Source organism: Manis javanica, chromosome 11 (genome assembly GCF_040802235.1).
Source record: "Manis javanica isolate MJ-LG chromosome 11, MJ_LKY, whole genome shotgun sequence".
Classification (NCBI taxonomy): domain Eukaryota; kingdom Metazoa; phylum Chordata; class Mammalia; order Pholidota; family Manidae; genus Manis; species Manis javanica.
Window position 1 is genome coordinate 108,316,015 of NC_133166.1, and position 15,091 is coordinate 108,331,105.

The following is a 15,091-nucleotide window of genomic DNA, read 5'->3' on the forward strand; positions in this document are numbered from 1 at the left end:
AGGATTCACTATCTAGGGGAAATTAAGCTGCTCAGTATAGTTCTGAACCAGGTTCAAAGTAGGTCCTGAAAAAACAGATAATTGTAATTCAGTACTCTGGAAGGTCTCTGTTTGTTATTGATAACACACAAATCAGTTCTCCAGCATGTGAGCTTCACTGTGAATGGAGAATATTTGTGTGAACATCATGACAGGTTAACTGCACATGGCTTAGGTATGAAGAATAAGAGAAGTAATGTGAATCAAGGGTCCACTAGTCTGTGAGACTGGTGAAAACCATAAAGATTAACAAACAGCAAAGAGAGAGTGCCTCAAAATTAAAGAAAATAGAAAACAATTCTGTAACAGAGGACAGTTGTAGAAAAAGGATATGCTCTCTAAGGGAACAGTGTTCCAGCCGGGACAGTCGGAGAAAAGGCCCGATCTGAGGCTGTGGGAGGTGACAAGAAATGCTTCATTCCCCAAGATGGCCGGTGCATTGTGCACAGAGTCGGTGATCGGCCTTTATTAAGTGGATGGATAAAGTACATGAGAAGGAATTTTATTGATAACCATCCTGTAAATAAAAAAGGTCTGCTAGCATGACTCTGAAGATATTTCTAGTTCCAAGAAAGTAGCCAGTGGCAGCCCAAAGTGAACTCCTGTACAGACAGAAGCCATCAGACAGCACAGAAACGTGGCTGCAGATTCTGCTTCTGTTGTGTTGGTCGAATAGAAGGAGTTGAATGTATGCAGATGTATAGATCTATGTATCTATGTCACTATGTGCCTTGCCTATGTTACATACATTAAAATCTCAAAGGAGTCAGATACGTTATTCAGTATAATACTTTTCATTTTTTCTCTCAATATGTTAATGTTTTGGCTTATGTCATTGGACACAGGACCTTAAATGTAGTTATTCAGTAAGTATTTGTTGAATAAATATCTTCTTGGAATTCATATGACATTTGAGAGTTCTTCAAACAAGTAACTAATTAATAAAAGAGCTAACAGTTGCTGAAGGTTTTTAAATCTGCCTAACATTGTCTAATCATTTCACATGGACTTTTACTTAATTCTGACTTACATCTTCATGTAAATCCCCAATTAATCCTGTAAGATAGGTAGTAACCTTTGCCTGTTTTCTGGGTGAGGCGGCTGCCTGCATAGACCGTAGCCACAGAGCCGCAACTCAGGCCGGCTGCCTGACCCCAGAGCACCCTGCACTCGACCTGCTCTGCCTCTGAGTGCATGTGCCTGGTAGCATGTGGGCACGCACCGATTTTTTTATTTTTTGAACTTCTCATTTTGAAATAATTTTAAATTCAGAGAAATGATGGAAGAGTGCATCCTGTATACCTTTCACCCAGATTTCTAGTTGTTCAGATTATTACCACAGTTGCTTTATCATTCTTGTCCTGATACCCATGTGTATGTGTGTGTTTTGTTTTTCTTCTTTCCCATCTGAATCAACTGAAGTTAAATTGAAAACCCCTCAACATTTCATTGTGTATTTCCTGAAAGACAAGGACACTGTCCTACCTAATCACAGAACAACTGTCAAAATGAGGAAATTAATATTTATATAATATTATTATCTAATCCTAGGACCTCATTTAAATCTCACCATTTATCCCAATAATTGTCTTTATAGCAGGAAAAAAAAATCTTGGTGGTCCATTGTCCACTCCAGGATAAGATGCTGCATGTAGGTACCACGTCTTCCTGTGCATCTCTCGGGCTCCCGGTGGTGGGGTACTTCCTCAGTCCTTGTCTTCTGTGACTTTGTGCGCACTTACTTCTGAATGATCTAAACTCAGGACTCACACTTCCTTTGCTCTCCGTCGCATCTGACTGTGGGTGGGAGTCATGGTCGCTGGCCGGTTGACTGACATGAAACTTGTTTCTTCCTAAAAATCAGATCATTTTCCTATTTATTTCTTCTTATCTTGATTTAAATGATTGATACTCATTTTTAAATGCCTTAGTATATATAAATGCAAATAAATATAGGCAAAAAATGTAAAAAAAAGGTATTCTATCTTACTATATATTTCCTTTGATCTAGAAAATGTTACTAGTTAAAAGGGGTGAATGAGGCAAATTATAAACATATTAGTGTGAAAGGGCTGGGAGGTTATATGATATTGTGGGGGGGGGAATAGCAAGTCTTCGTAAATGGCTTTTTCTTTGAGTTGGGTAATTGTTATTCAAATCCTTGATTAGAAGTTAGTGTTAATCTAGGGATAAAAATTTGCAGGCAGTTCATAATAGAATTTTTTGCCAAAAATGTTGGAAACCCATTTGCTTATATATATATATATGTATATACACACACACATATATATCTATACACATGTATATATCTATACACACACCTTACTTTCATGCTTTTTAAATGCTTCTTGTTATCTTAAATTAATGAAGGAAATTATGTACCTTGCATTTGCCAGGCAAACCACCTATCTAATTGTAAATATGCATATTCTTTGTAAAATCAGTGTCCTTCTTTGAATCTAGGCTTTTTTATTGGCATTAGATTAAATGACAGGGGTCAATTGTAGACTGCAGAGGTCTCGTGACCTGTCTGATACACACAGAACCAGAATCCTGGATACTTGTATTTCATCACCATAGCTCTTTTTATAGCACATTGTATTTGCTTCATGGCAGTTATTTAAATCTGCCAATTAAAAAATCATTCTTAATTTTTGAGAGTGAAAAACAACTTCATTACAGTTGACAGTCTCAATGATTTTAGTGTCAGAGTTCACAGAATTACAGTGCCTTTCCTAATTTAGGAGGAAGGATGAAAGAAGAATTTATTTCCAATTGAAATAGTATGTAAAAATAAAATAAAAGCCAAGAGAAAAATCCCACAGTGGGCTCAGTTATTGTCAGTTATAACTTGACTCTAAGTTTAAAATAGATTCTCTCAGTTTAAAAAATTTCTTTAAAAAAATCAGAAGATGTTTAAAGGAGTTGTTAGATGTGTAGGTACCATGTTAATGTAGTTATACCTTTTAATAAAATGCATACTGAGTTAATTACCCTGTTAGGACGGCTGTAAACGTTAAGCATCTGGCAGTGCCTCTGTGAGTTTCTGTGGTGCCCTGGACAGCTCAGCGCACAACTGGGGAATCTCAGCTCTGCACGGAGCTACCTGCTTGTGATGAAGTAACTCAGAGCATGTTTCCTTAGGGGAAAAAAAGCTTATCATTTCCATGTGTAAAGCACAAATAGATTGAATATATGTATTAATCATTTCTTACTTACTTTGGGAGATAATATTCAAAATTAAGTAATCATCTTTTTAGAAACTGATGGCCTTTGTGAAAAATTTGGTTAAATCTGACAAATAGCCCCCATGTTACAAAATGATTTTGAAAGTGTTAATTAAATGAATAAAATTATGGATAACTGAAAATTACGCTATACCCTAAAATTGCTTTATATTTTCCCTGAAACCTTGGGCATAAATTTGATTCTTATTTGATTAAATTATTGTGAGGAGTCTTAAGTAAATATGACACCTCACTCAACCCTTTTTATAATTACACGTGTCATGGTTACCAGATAGTGATTGGGTTTGAATTCTGACTTTTCCTCTAAGTAGTCTAAGGTAAGCCAGGCATGGATAACCATTTCCCTTGCCAGTGATTAGTTTAGGAGTGGCTGTGACCTTTTTGGCTAATTATATATAATGGAAAATCATCCAGTGGGGCCTCTGGGAAAAGTTTTCTCAGTGATAGAAAAAGACTCACAGAAGAGATGCAGCTTTCTCTGCACACTGTCTCTGCGGGCCGTGCTGACCTCTGCACACTCCTGTCTCTGTGGGCCGTGCTGACCTCTGCACACTCCTGTCTCTGTGGGCCGTGCTGACCTCTGCACACTCCTGTCTCTGTGGGCCGTGCTGACCTCTGCACACTCCTGTCTCTGCGGGCCGTGCTGACCTCTGCACACTCCTGTCTCTGTGGGCCGTGCTGACCTCTGCACACTCCTGTCTCCACGGGCCGTGCTGGGCTCTGGCAGCTCATTTTGTGACCCTGTGTGAAGATAGCTGAGGACACACCCAGCGAGCTCAGATAGCAGAGCGGGATTGAAGACTCCAGAGTCCTCCAGGAGGGAGTTGAATTCATCAGTCCCTGAGCAAGTCTACTGTATCACTTTTTGTGCTGAAAGAATAACTATTTCTTACATATATTAAGCTTATTGATAAAGTTAGTCTTACTTATTAATTATAGGTGCTACTCAAACCAAGTTAAGAGTCAAGACCCTAATGGGTCTGTAGTGTAGGCAATCAAATGTGTTTTGATCTTTCTAGTAATCCTTTTTGCCCTCCCCTTGGGAACTGCTGGGGCAAGGTAGCCATGAAGTTGAATTAACAGGACTTGATGAATGATTGGGTGCATATGAGGGTCAGGGAAGGAAAGGGGTCTGCCACGTTTTTGGTAGAGTTACTCGGCAGACGGTGCTGCTATTATAGGTGATAAGAACTATAACTAAAAGAATGACTTCAGTTTTGCTCATTCAGAATTTGATATGTCTGGGGGAACATCCAGAAACTGGTACCAGAGAGTAGATATAAAATCCTGAAGTTCACAGAAATATCTAAAGTATGAGACCAAGAGATTTGGTAGTTACAGTTGAACCCTTGGGTACAGATCAAATTGCCTAGGCAGATACACTTTATTAAGTATGGAAGAGAGGAATATATGGAACTTCAGAGTACCCCAGTATTTCAGTACTGGGTCAGAGATGAAGTAGTTCAGAAAGAGGGAAATGGATTGCTGACATCAACAATGACATATCTCCTTTCATCTTAGATTTTTCTCAGAGAAATTCTAAGACCTTTGTAGTTACTGAAATTTTAATCAGGAGGTAAACTTCACATATTTTAATTTTTAAAAAAGGTATTCTTAAATGCTGTTTCCCCTTTTGTTTGACCAACTTATAATTCTAACTGGTAATATACCACTCTGACACCAGTAGTTTACTCTGTCTTGCCAGATCAATTTGACCGTAATGCCTGTTCGTATAGATTCAGAATATGGGACCAAAAAAAAAAAAATGAATGAATTTTCATCAATCTTTGTTTCCAGTTATTTATATCATGTGTTTAGGAGATACGTTGTTTTTAGGGCATATGCAGGTGTATTTGTTATTGACCCTTGTATTTTGCTATTCCTAATTTTTGTTATTTCTGTTTTTAACATTTGACATGTTAGTGTGTTCTTTTTTTATAAACATAAAATTTAGAAAATTAAGAGGTTTTGAAAACCCAAATAATTTTTCTTGGCTAAGGAAATTAAATATTTCATAAAAACAAAAGCCTGTAGGAAACAAAGAACTGTAACTTTTGAAGAGTATTATCTTAAGCCTTTCACATAATCTGTGGATGCCCATCTAGAATTGTGTGTGTGTGTGTGCGTGCGTGCACATGCATGTGGTAAAAAAACACTGTATAATGGAAATGTCAGACTTTATAAACACTTCCAGTAAACATCTAAGTACAATTTTCAATTAACATTATTGCTAAAAAGATAGAAGAAACTCTTCACATGTATTTTATTCCTCCAGCTGTCTGTCTTTTCTTTTTTAACTTCAGTTTGAGTAGCACCTGTAATTAAGGAAGAAAACCAGCCCTGGGAGCTAGGTAGGGCTTCCAGCTATTGATCTGTGTAAACCCGGCTTATACTGTCAGGGGAGAGACGGCCAACTGCTGGGCTGCTTTGTCACCGACATAAGCAGAGAGGGTTTTTTGTCTACACTGTTTATACACTAGTCTATAGACCTGCTGGCTGGCTGAATTTTAAAGAGTGCGGAGGTTTAAAAACTTGTCCCCTGAGGGATGCTTCTGCCAGTTGGGACGCGCTGAAGCTGTTTCGCAGCCGTGTGTGCGTGTTGCCTGTGGAGGAAGGGGGTGTGAAAGCCTGAGCAACTCACAGGAAAGTCTTCTTAATTTGTGTCTTAAAATTGATGTAAAATATGTTAGGAATTTGGGTATATTCAGAAGCAGACAATTTTGAATATACATCTTTATTGTTACAGAAATTCTATGAGAAATTCTATGAGCAGCATTCAGAGGGGACAGCTAGTGTTCAGTGTGACTGGCTTCACTTTCTGCAGCACAAGGTGAGGACTAGCCATCGTCAGAGGAACTGTTCTCGTAATAAACTGCTTTCAGTTGAAGTAATTTAAATTATTGCAAATTTAGCGACTCTTTCAACAATAACATGTGACAAAATATTTTCAGGTAGAAAGGCTAGCTTTTAATAAGTCTGGGGTCTGTGCTCATACCAAAGTAGAGGCACATGTTCACCAACAAAGCAGGTGCCCTGCCCTGAAGACTGAGGAGGCCTTCCTGTTGCTTTTCTTCCTGCATCAGAGACTTAGGGCTGGATGCGCTTTTAGGTGTTGGCACTGGAAGTTTATAGTGTTTTATTTTTAATGAATACCTCACTGCAGTCTACATTTTGAAAGAATGTGAGAAATTCTCCTTTAAACCGCTCAATCCTGTGTTTCTGGACAGGGTATAAATATTCATGTATTGATGATTTTTTGGGTGTAGTTTATTGGCCAGGTGGTACTAGATGTTTTTTTTTTTGGGTGGGGTGGCTACTGCATCAATATACTTGCTCTTTTTTCTCTGTAATTAGGAACATCCTCATAATTGCTGCTTTGTCTTGTAAAATCACCTGGACTTGTATGATGTTATCTTCAACTGAATCAGAGCTAATTTCAAGTTTTCCATATATGACAAAATAGTTCTTCAATATTTTTTTGCCACATGAGTGACAATTATTTGCATTTTGTTGACATTGTTAATGTGTGATTTCTAAAATCTTTTTAAATTATTTATAATGACTAATATCACTTGCAGGTTTCAAAATCAGTCAGGTTATTTCTATACTTCATTAAAACATTGATCTTTACATTAGGCCATTATAAATGAAAATACACAGAATAGAAGCTATGTTGTTTTAAATTTAAGAGCTGTTTTTGATACACATTTCTTAAAGAGTGTTATTTGAGGTAAAACTTTCTGTTACTGTTGTTGAATTTACTTAGTTGAAATATATAAATGTGTTTTTTTTACCTATAGAAAGTCCTTTTTTTAATAAACCTTTGTACTGTGGGACATGCAGAGTTGTTACACCTCCCAGTAATTCATTCTGCTGCCAACTTCATTCCCTTTTCTCTGCCTGCATTTTAATTGAAACAACATTTATATCTTTGAGCCAGGATCTGTCAGAAGTCCCTGTGGCTAGTCTGTGGTACAAGTAGCTTACCCATATGGTGTGGTGCTTCTTGTAAAATCCATATGGCCTTGTTGAAGGGAATCCCAGCGGGGATGTGAAGGGTGTTAATACCCTTCAGGCCAGGCCGTCCCCTCCTGGGGGTTCTATGGTATTGTCAGTGCAATCTGCCAAAGCACACACTTAATTCCTTTCTAATCATCAATTATTTCAGTCTAGGAACTTGTTATTTTTCTTAAAAAACAAAACGTATTTTTTCCCCTAGAAAAACATCTAAAAAATGTTTTAACTGCATCTTTAAAAATATTCTAAAATGTTTTTTAACTTGCATTTGCAGGAGGTACTACAGACTGTGCCCAAGTTCTGCTTCCCCTTCGACGTTGACAGGTACAGTACGAGTCATTTAGAATAACTTGAGCCCCTTTTAGTGAGCACTTTAGAGTTATCACATGTGTCTTTTTTAATGAAGTGGACTCTTTTCACTGCTTCTAACAAAGCAGGCGAGAGGTTCAAAATTAAATAATATTTGGAAATAATAACCATTCTGAATTATTATGTCTTTTGTTTTCTCCACTGTGGCCAGTTAGGACAAGCCTTACGGTTTCATTTCTCCCTTTTGTACTTCAGGTGCATATTGTAAGCACAAGCAGGGAAAAATATCACCATGTCCTTGATCAGAGCCTTAGAATTGTGTCTTTTAAAATTAGATATATGTATCCTGGCTTCTATCTCCCTTCACCCTAATTGAAAAGACCATCTGTGTGATATTGTAAAACTCCTGGCTAGATGTCTCCCAAGAATAGCTTTATAGAAATAGTACAATATTATGGGGGCTACAGGGAAACCCTCCTAGCACTTTTGAAAATCTCATTATGTTTGCATTTTACTGAACAAATGCTGAATGAATAGAGTATTACCTGTGTGTAGTTTGAATTTCATAGAATATATAGTCTTTTGAGCATAATAACAGATCATTTATTGTTTTTCATGTGATTTTCACACCCTATTATCAGTTTTAAGAGTATAGTATGAAGGGATTTTAAAAGAAAATTTATTTTAGGAAAATATTTTGTTAAAGTAAGGATTAATAAAAATCTGAAATTTTGTAACATTTAAGATAATGCCTTCTGAGTGATGGGCTGATACTAATAAGCACCGATGATGAATGACACCTTGTTTTACTTCCTTCTGGGGGATCCAGTACTTGCTGAAGTTGCAATTTTCAAATTAGTAGTAAAGATACACCAAAGGAGGAAAAGCTGTGCAAGTACAATGTGAGCATTGGGCACCACTGGGTGCATGAGGCACTAGAAGTTGTTTTTAAAGTTTGTAAAGTTTTTAAAAACAACTGTCCATTTAAAAGGGTATTTGTTAAGTGTTCAACATTTGAATGCAGTATTTCCTGACAATTGAGAACAATTTGTAATATTGACACACTAGTAATAAAGTAACTTGCTTCCTTTTACATAATTCCTGTGTTTATTTCAAAGCCAAAATTCAGGTGTCATGGATATTTTGTCTTGGGGCAAGGAAGCCGATGTTTACTTATGGTTGTCTAGTGGCAAGATTTTAGCCAGTAACAGGAAATATATTTATATACTTTAAATAGTAATAAAGGTTCAGTGTAATGATTTATATGGCACCTTACACTGCCATGTGCCACAGTGGTGGCACTATGATCCTTAGTCAGAATGAGCTACAATTCCTTGCAGTATCTTTTTTGTAGAAATAGCGTTCTTACTTTGTGCTTGGATATTTATCCTCAGTGTAAGGGTGGCTGTAGAGGAGCATGCTAAACAAAAGCCAGTATAATCTGTGGAGTACGTTCCTGCTGAGAATGTCAGCAGCAGAAGCAGTTACTACCAGAGTTGGTGGTGGCTGCCCTTATGGTCTAAAGCAGCGTGATTTGCTATCTAAGTAGTCTTAGAATAATCAGGAAAGAGAACCTACAGCTGAGCAGACTCAGTCACCATGTCCAGGACTTACCTAGTTTCTGTACTGATATTTTCATAATTTATGAAATATTTTGTAAGTATTTCTAGTTTTACCATGTGAAAACTGATGCCAAGACATCTTATGATTCCCTAGTAAGGGAGTAGTAGGTGCTCAATTGCTCGGCCTATAAAGTGTTACAACTTACTTTGATATTTGACTCGTGATTTGGTTCACACATTTCAAACTCCTTATACTTTTAGGACATAGTTCTGACTTTGAGAACTAACTGAATTGCAAGGTAAAACCAATGCCCTGTAAACATATATTCTTGCTTTTGTTTTTCTTTAAGATAATTCTCGTACAAGGCTTAAAGTCTTAACGATATTACTGTATTGTAGAGTGTCTCAGAATCAAGTTGGACAGCACTTTACCTTCGTCCTGACAGACATTGAAAGTAAACAGAGATTTGGATTCTGCAGACTCACACCAGGAGGCAGAATCTGCCTGTGCATCCTTAGGTGAGCACTTGGAGGAGAAGCTGCATCGCAGGAGGTTAACTCTGTCTTTCTTTTGTACTTCGTTATGCTCAGGGTGTTAAAATATGCTTTTATATACTTGTATATTTTATCTGTTTTCTCTAAATCAAAGTAAGTTGAAAAACAATTTTATTTGCTTTCTATTTATAGCATTGGTTAGGTTTAAACATATACCAGTAAAAATATTTCTTGAAAGAATTGGCTCTTTTAAAGATTAGTTTTTGTGGGTTTATTTTTGAAAAAATAAATATTAAGATCTGAGTTCAAATGATATATGTTTTACATAGTAAATAGGATACAAAAAAATTTGATTAAACTGATATTTTCTGTCACTGACCCAGAATTTGGGTTTTTAAAGTAAATTACTGCCTTAAAGTTATGGTCGTAAATTGTTGATTCTGGACAGAACTGTTTAGAGAGGTGCTTTATTTGGCCACATGGTATTTAAAATTCCGAAGATGTTTCTAACCTTACAATTTCAGTTAAGTTTTGCATGTAAATTAAGTTTCTAATTCCTTTCACTAAATGGGAATAATTGCTGACTCTGGGAATCCCACTAGCAGTAATGATCTGGAAGCAAGCAGTAGGTTTTCAGTTGTGCCATTTGCTAGTTTGACATAAATCCTGCCTGTCCTGTTCCAAGCGCTTACATTATCTGCCTTGACTCAGTGTATTTAAATTAAGAGCTCAGAGAGTATCTTCTGTGTGTGGACCTAGAATTTGAACTGCTGGCTGTTGAGGAAGAAGAGTCCTGAAAGTTGGCTTCCCTTTAGGTCCTGGTGAATCAGATATCCAGATGCATTCCACAAACAGTACTCTGCACTCTGGTGACACTATGAATCTGGTCAAGGTAGATTCTATAGAAATGTTTATAGGAAAAGAAATAGTGTATAATTTAATAATTAAAATACTGCAAAGAAAACTGTGGTATAACATCGATTCACTCTGTTCATTTGCTTATGGAGCTGCAATCATATTATTCTTTGAAGGTTAGGCTGTAAATTCACGGGGAATGTTTGTTAGAGTTGGGTAAGTTTTCCCAATTCTTTATTCACAAGTAAATGTTTCACTGCTTTATAAGGAGTAGAATGTGCCCCCACTCTTCCTTCAGGAACAACTTTTTCATCTGGTTAACAGTTGTATTTAAAACTTATGTTTTATCCCGAAGAGTATTATGCTTCCAACTGTAGGTTGATTCTTTTTGTTTTTTAAATTTTTCATTAAGGTATGATTGATATACACTCTTTCACATGAAAAAACAATGTGGTTACTACATTCACCCATATTATCAAGTCCCCACCCACACCCCAATGCAGTCACTGTCCATCAGTGCAGCAAGATGCCACAGATCCACTATGTCCCTTCTCTGTGATACACTGTTCTCCCCGTGACCCCCCACACCATGTGTACTAAACATAGTAGCCCTCAGTCCCCTTCTCCCTCCCTCCCACACCCCACCCCTTTGGTAACCACTAGTTCCTTCTTGGAGTCTCTGAGTCTGCTGCCGTTTTGTTCCTTCAGTTTTGCTTCATTGTTATACTCCGCAAATGAGGGAAATCATTTGGCATTTGTCTTTCTCCACCTGGCTTATTTCACTGAGCATAATGTCCTCCAGCCCCATCCACGTTGTTGCAAATGGTAGGATTTGTTTCTTTCTTATGGCTGAATAGTATTCCATTGTATATATGTAGCACATCTTCTTTATCCAGTCATCTACTGATGGACACATAGGTTGCTTCCCGATCTCGGCTATTGTAAAAAGTGCTGCGATAAACATAGGGGTGCATATGTCTTTTTGAATCTGAGTTGTATTCTTTGGGTATATTCCAAGGAGTGGAATTCCTGTATCAAATGGTATTTCTATTTTTAGTTTTTTGAGGAACCTCCATACTGCTTTCCACATGGTTGAATTAATTTACATTCCCACCAGCAGTAGGAGGGTTCCCCTTTCTCCACAACCTCACCAGCATTTGTTGTTGTTTGTCTTTTGGATGGTGGCCATCCTAACTGGTGTGAGGTGATAGCTCATTGTGGCTTTAATTTGCATTTCTCTGATGACTAGTGATGTGGAGCATCTTTTCATGTGTCCGTTGGCCATCTGAATTTCTTTGGAGAAATGTCTGTTCAGCTTCTCTGACCATTTTTTTATTAGATTATTTGCTTTTTGTTTGTTGAGGTGCATAAGCTCTTTATATAATTTAGATGTCAACCCCTTATCGGATATGTATGTCATTTATGAATATATTCTCCCATACTGTAGGAGGTATTTTTGTTCTGTTGATGGTGTCCTTTGCTGTACAGAAGCTTTTTAGTTTGATATAATCCCACTAGTTCATTTCTTCTTTTGTTTCCCTTGCCCAGGGAGATATGTTCATGAAGAAGTTGCTCATGTTTATGTCCAAGAGAATTTTGCCTGTATTTTTCTAAGAGTTTTATGGTTTCATGACTTACATTCAGGTCTTTGATCCATTTCGAATTTACTTTTGTGTATGGGGTTAGACAATGATCCAGTTTCATTCTCTTACATGTAGCTGTCCAGTTTTGCCAACACCAGCTGTTGAAGAGGCTGTCATTTCCCCATTGTATGTCCATGGCTCCTTTATCATATGTTAATTGACCATATATGTTTGGGTTAATATCTGGAGTCTGTATTCTGTTCCACTGGTCTGTGGCTCTGTTCTTGTGCCAGTTGATTGTAGTTTTTTTAAATTAGTTACTTATTTCTTTATCTGGAATATATGAAGAATTTTGCATATGCCAAGTTTTAATACCTTGTTCTTGAAGTTGTGTCTTTTGTGCAACGTAAGTACATTTATGTGGAAACATACTACATTTTTAGATATTCTATTATGAAATAATGCTGGATTGATTACTCGGGTCATTTTCAGAATCAAATGATATAAGATTCTTAGATAGAAATTAGTATTTTTCCTGTTGTCTTTACAATGTCCTATAAACACTTTAAATTATTTTCTATTGCGGTCAAGTGTATTTTCACAAAAAACCTTTTCATTTATGTTACCATCTAATGTTTGATGATATAAATTTCAAAAGAAAAATATTTATAAATGTCTTTTGAGTTTTTGTTGTTATTGAGCAGTTTAAACTATTTGAAGTCCTTAAAGAGTAGTCATAATATAAATAAAGTATAATTAAGAATTTGAGATTTTTTTAATGCAAATAAGTACAAATTAGTAGTAAACTTCAATTAGGAAAGCAAAAAATAAGTGTTTCTTGAATTTCTTGAATAGCAGAGCCTTTTAGGTTAGAGATGATAATAATACTGATAACAAACTAACAGCAATATCATTTAGTTTGTTCACTATAAGGGACGCACTCTGCTAGATGATTTACACACACCACTAGCAAAAACTTCCTGGAGTTCTGAGCTACAGTATTTGTCCATAATGCTTTAAAACTCCTTTTCTCCATTCCTGGGCGATGCTATTATAAGACTTGAAAGTAATTTAGATTTACCTAAGTTAGAAAATCTGTACATGGTGCTATTAAAAAAATGTGTTCTTTTTCTGCTGGATTTTTGCTATTATAAGATTTGAAAGTAAATGTATTTGATTCCTATTTGTTCTGTTTACTTTTTAGAAGAAATACTAGAACTGAGATTTATGTAATGTAAAGGTTGATATGTAATTTTGAATTTCAGCCACTGGTGTATGCTTTAGCTCTGTGACATGTCTATACTAGTTTAATGAGATTTCAGAAATATCCCTGAGATATTACTAATTTAAACCTTGCTATTATTTGTATTTAGAATTATTTTCATGAGCTAGCAAAAATGCAAGAAATATCTTATTCCCCCTAATTTGTTTAACTAATCTTACAACTATGAAATTGTTGCTGAGGGCTCAAAGTGCAGTGTCCTGCCCAGGAAGACTGGCATGTGGCCTTTGTGGCCCTCCTCTGCCCTTCGCCCCCTGTAGCTCACACCAGACTTGGAGCTTTCACACTCTTTCTTTGGGCAAATCTTTTAGAAGCAGAACATTTCAATTTCACACATTTTGTGTCAGTTTTCCAGACAGGAAAACAGTCTCTAGATATTAGACGTTTTTCTACGGAAAGGCTGTTTCTTTAGTTTTATTTGATTAAGGTAAGTTAGGTTCCTGCTGATAACTTGAACTGTTAGTGGTTACCTGACTATTTGACAAAAAACATTTCCTTTCCTTTATTTAACCTATGACTCTTGAATGTAAAAGTCTTATCAGCTTTATATTGGAAGCACAAGTGTGGGGGAAGATTTACTGCCACAAAAAATGAGACTCATGAGTTTATATATACAGCTGTGTTTTGCCTTATGTCTTTATGAAAAATTAAGGGAACAGTCTTATAACTACTTTTGAAGAATCTCCTGCATTTTGTTTTAAAATAACTTGTCCTAAAGTATTTGTTTTATATTTATATATGTTTACAAGACTACCCTATATCAGCATACCCTATTCAAAGAACAAACATAGCCTGGTATAGGATGAAATTCAGTAAAAGTCAGTATACTTAGGAATTATAAAAAATAGAAAGAATTATATAGATATCAAAAAACCTAGCACAAATAGGAATTGTTGAATTTTTAAAAGTAACCTAAATATTAATCATTTACTAATTCATTTTTCTTCATTTTCAAAAACAGCTAAATAATCATACAGATAAATTGCATTTATCTGTATAAATTAGCTCCTTAATGAAAAATTGGGTTCCAGTTCATCTTCACAGTAAGAAAAAAATTGAAAAAGATAACCAATGAAAAATAATAGTGTAAAGATGAGAAAAGCAGAACTTTTAAGAAAGTGTTAGGGTGTTTGGTCTAGAAAAAGAGATTATCTCACTTTGTAATAACTTAAAATTGTGAGATATTTATTAGAATTTTTATAGTGGGCCAGGAAAGAAGAATTAAGGTTATAAAAGTTTCACATTATTCGAATAAGGCAAAAATGACAGTGTAAGAATTAGCAGGTAGACAGGCACCACCTAAGATGAAAAGGCTTTGCTTTATTTAAAGATTTCTTGAGAGCAGGATAGACACAGATCAGCAGATTAGGTCTCATTTTACCAGAACATACAGATCCGAACTACATGACATTGAAATTTTCTTGAAATAGCACTTTCTTCATGCCATTAAAAGTTGAAATGTGAATATGAAATGACTACAAATGAAAGAAATTGGACTTTATCCAAGGAACTATAGTGTGTCTTCGTAAAAGAATATTCATGAAAATTATTTCATTGAATTATTGTGATACAGAAAATACGATGGTGTGATTTGTATGATATTGAGTTGATAATTTAAAAACAATGTTACTAATCTTTGAGGGTTCTTTTTTGCCTTGTTTCGCAAGTGAAAGACACAGTAAAATAGCCATGTAAGCACAA

At 36.0% G+C, this 15,091-nt stretch overlaps 1 protein-coding gene across 17 annotated transcripts in view; it reads left to right on the plus strand.

The window, feature by feature from the left end:
- Positions 1–15,091, plus strand: part of DENND1B (DENN domain containing 1B) — a 268,058-nt gene that overhangs the window by 99,469 nt on the left and 153,498 nt on the right. For 11 of the 17 annotated variants that reach the window (XR_012123013.1, XR_012123012.1, XR_012123014.1 and 8 more), the window contains 3 exons: positions 6,034–6,117; positions 7,579–7,628; positions 9,575–9,694. Coding sequence is in view for 14 of the 17 variants with exons in the window: in XM_037004680.2 (XP_036860575.2) it covers positions 6,034–6,117; positions 7,579–7,628; positions 9,575–9,694 (254 nt within the window). In the remaining 3 variants the exon portion in view is untranslated. The remainder of the gene's footprint in view (positions 1–6,033; positions 6,118–7,578; positions 7,629–9,574; positions 9,695–15,091) is intronic. The other 6 variants (XM_073217221.1, XM_037004688.2, XM_073217219.1 and 3 more) reach the window with 1 other exon arrangement.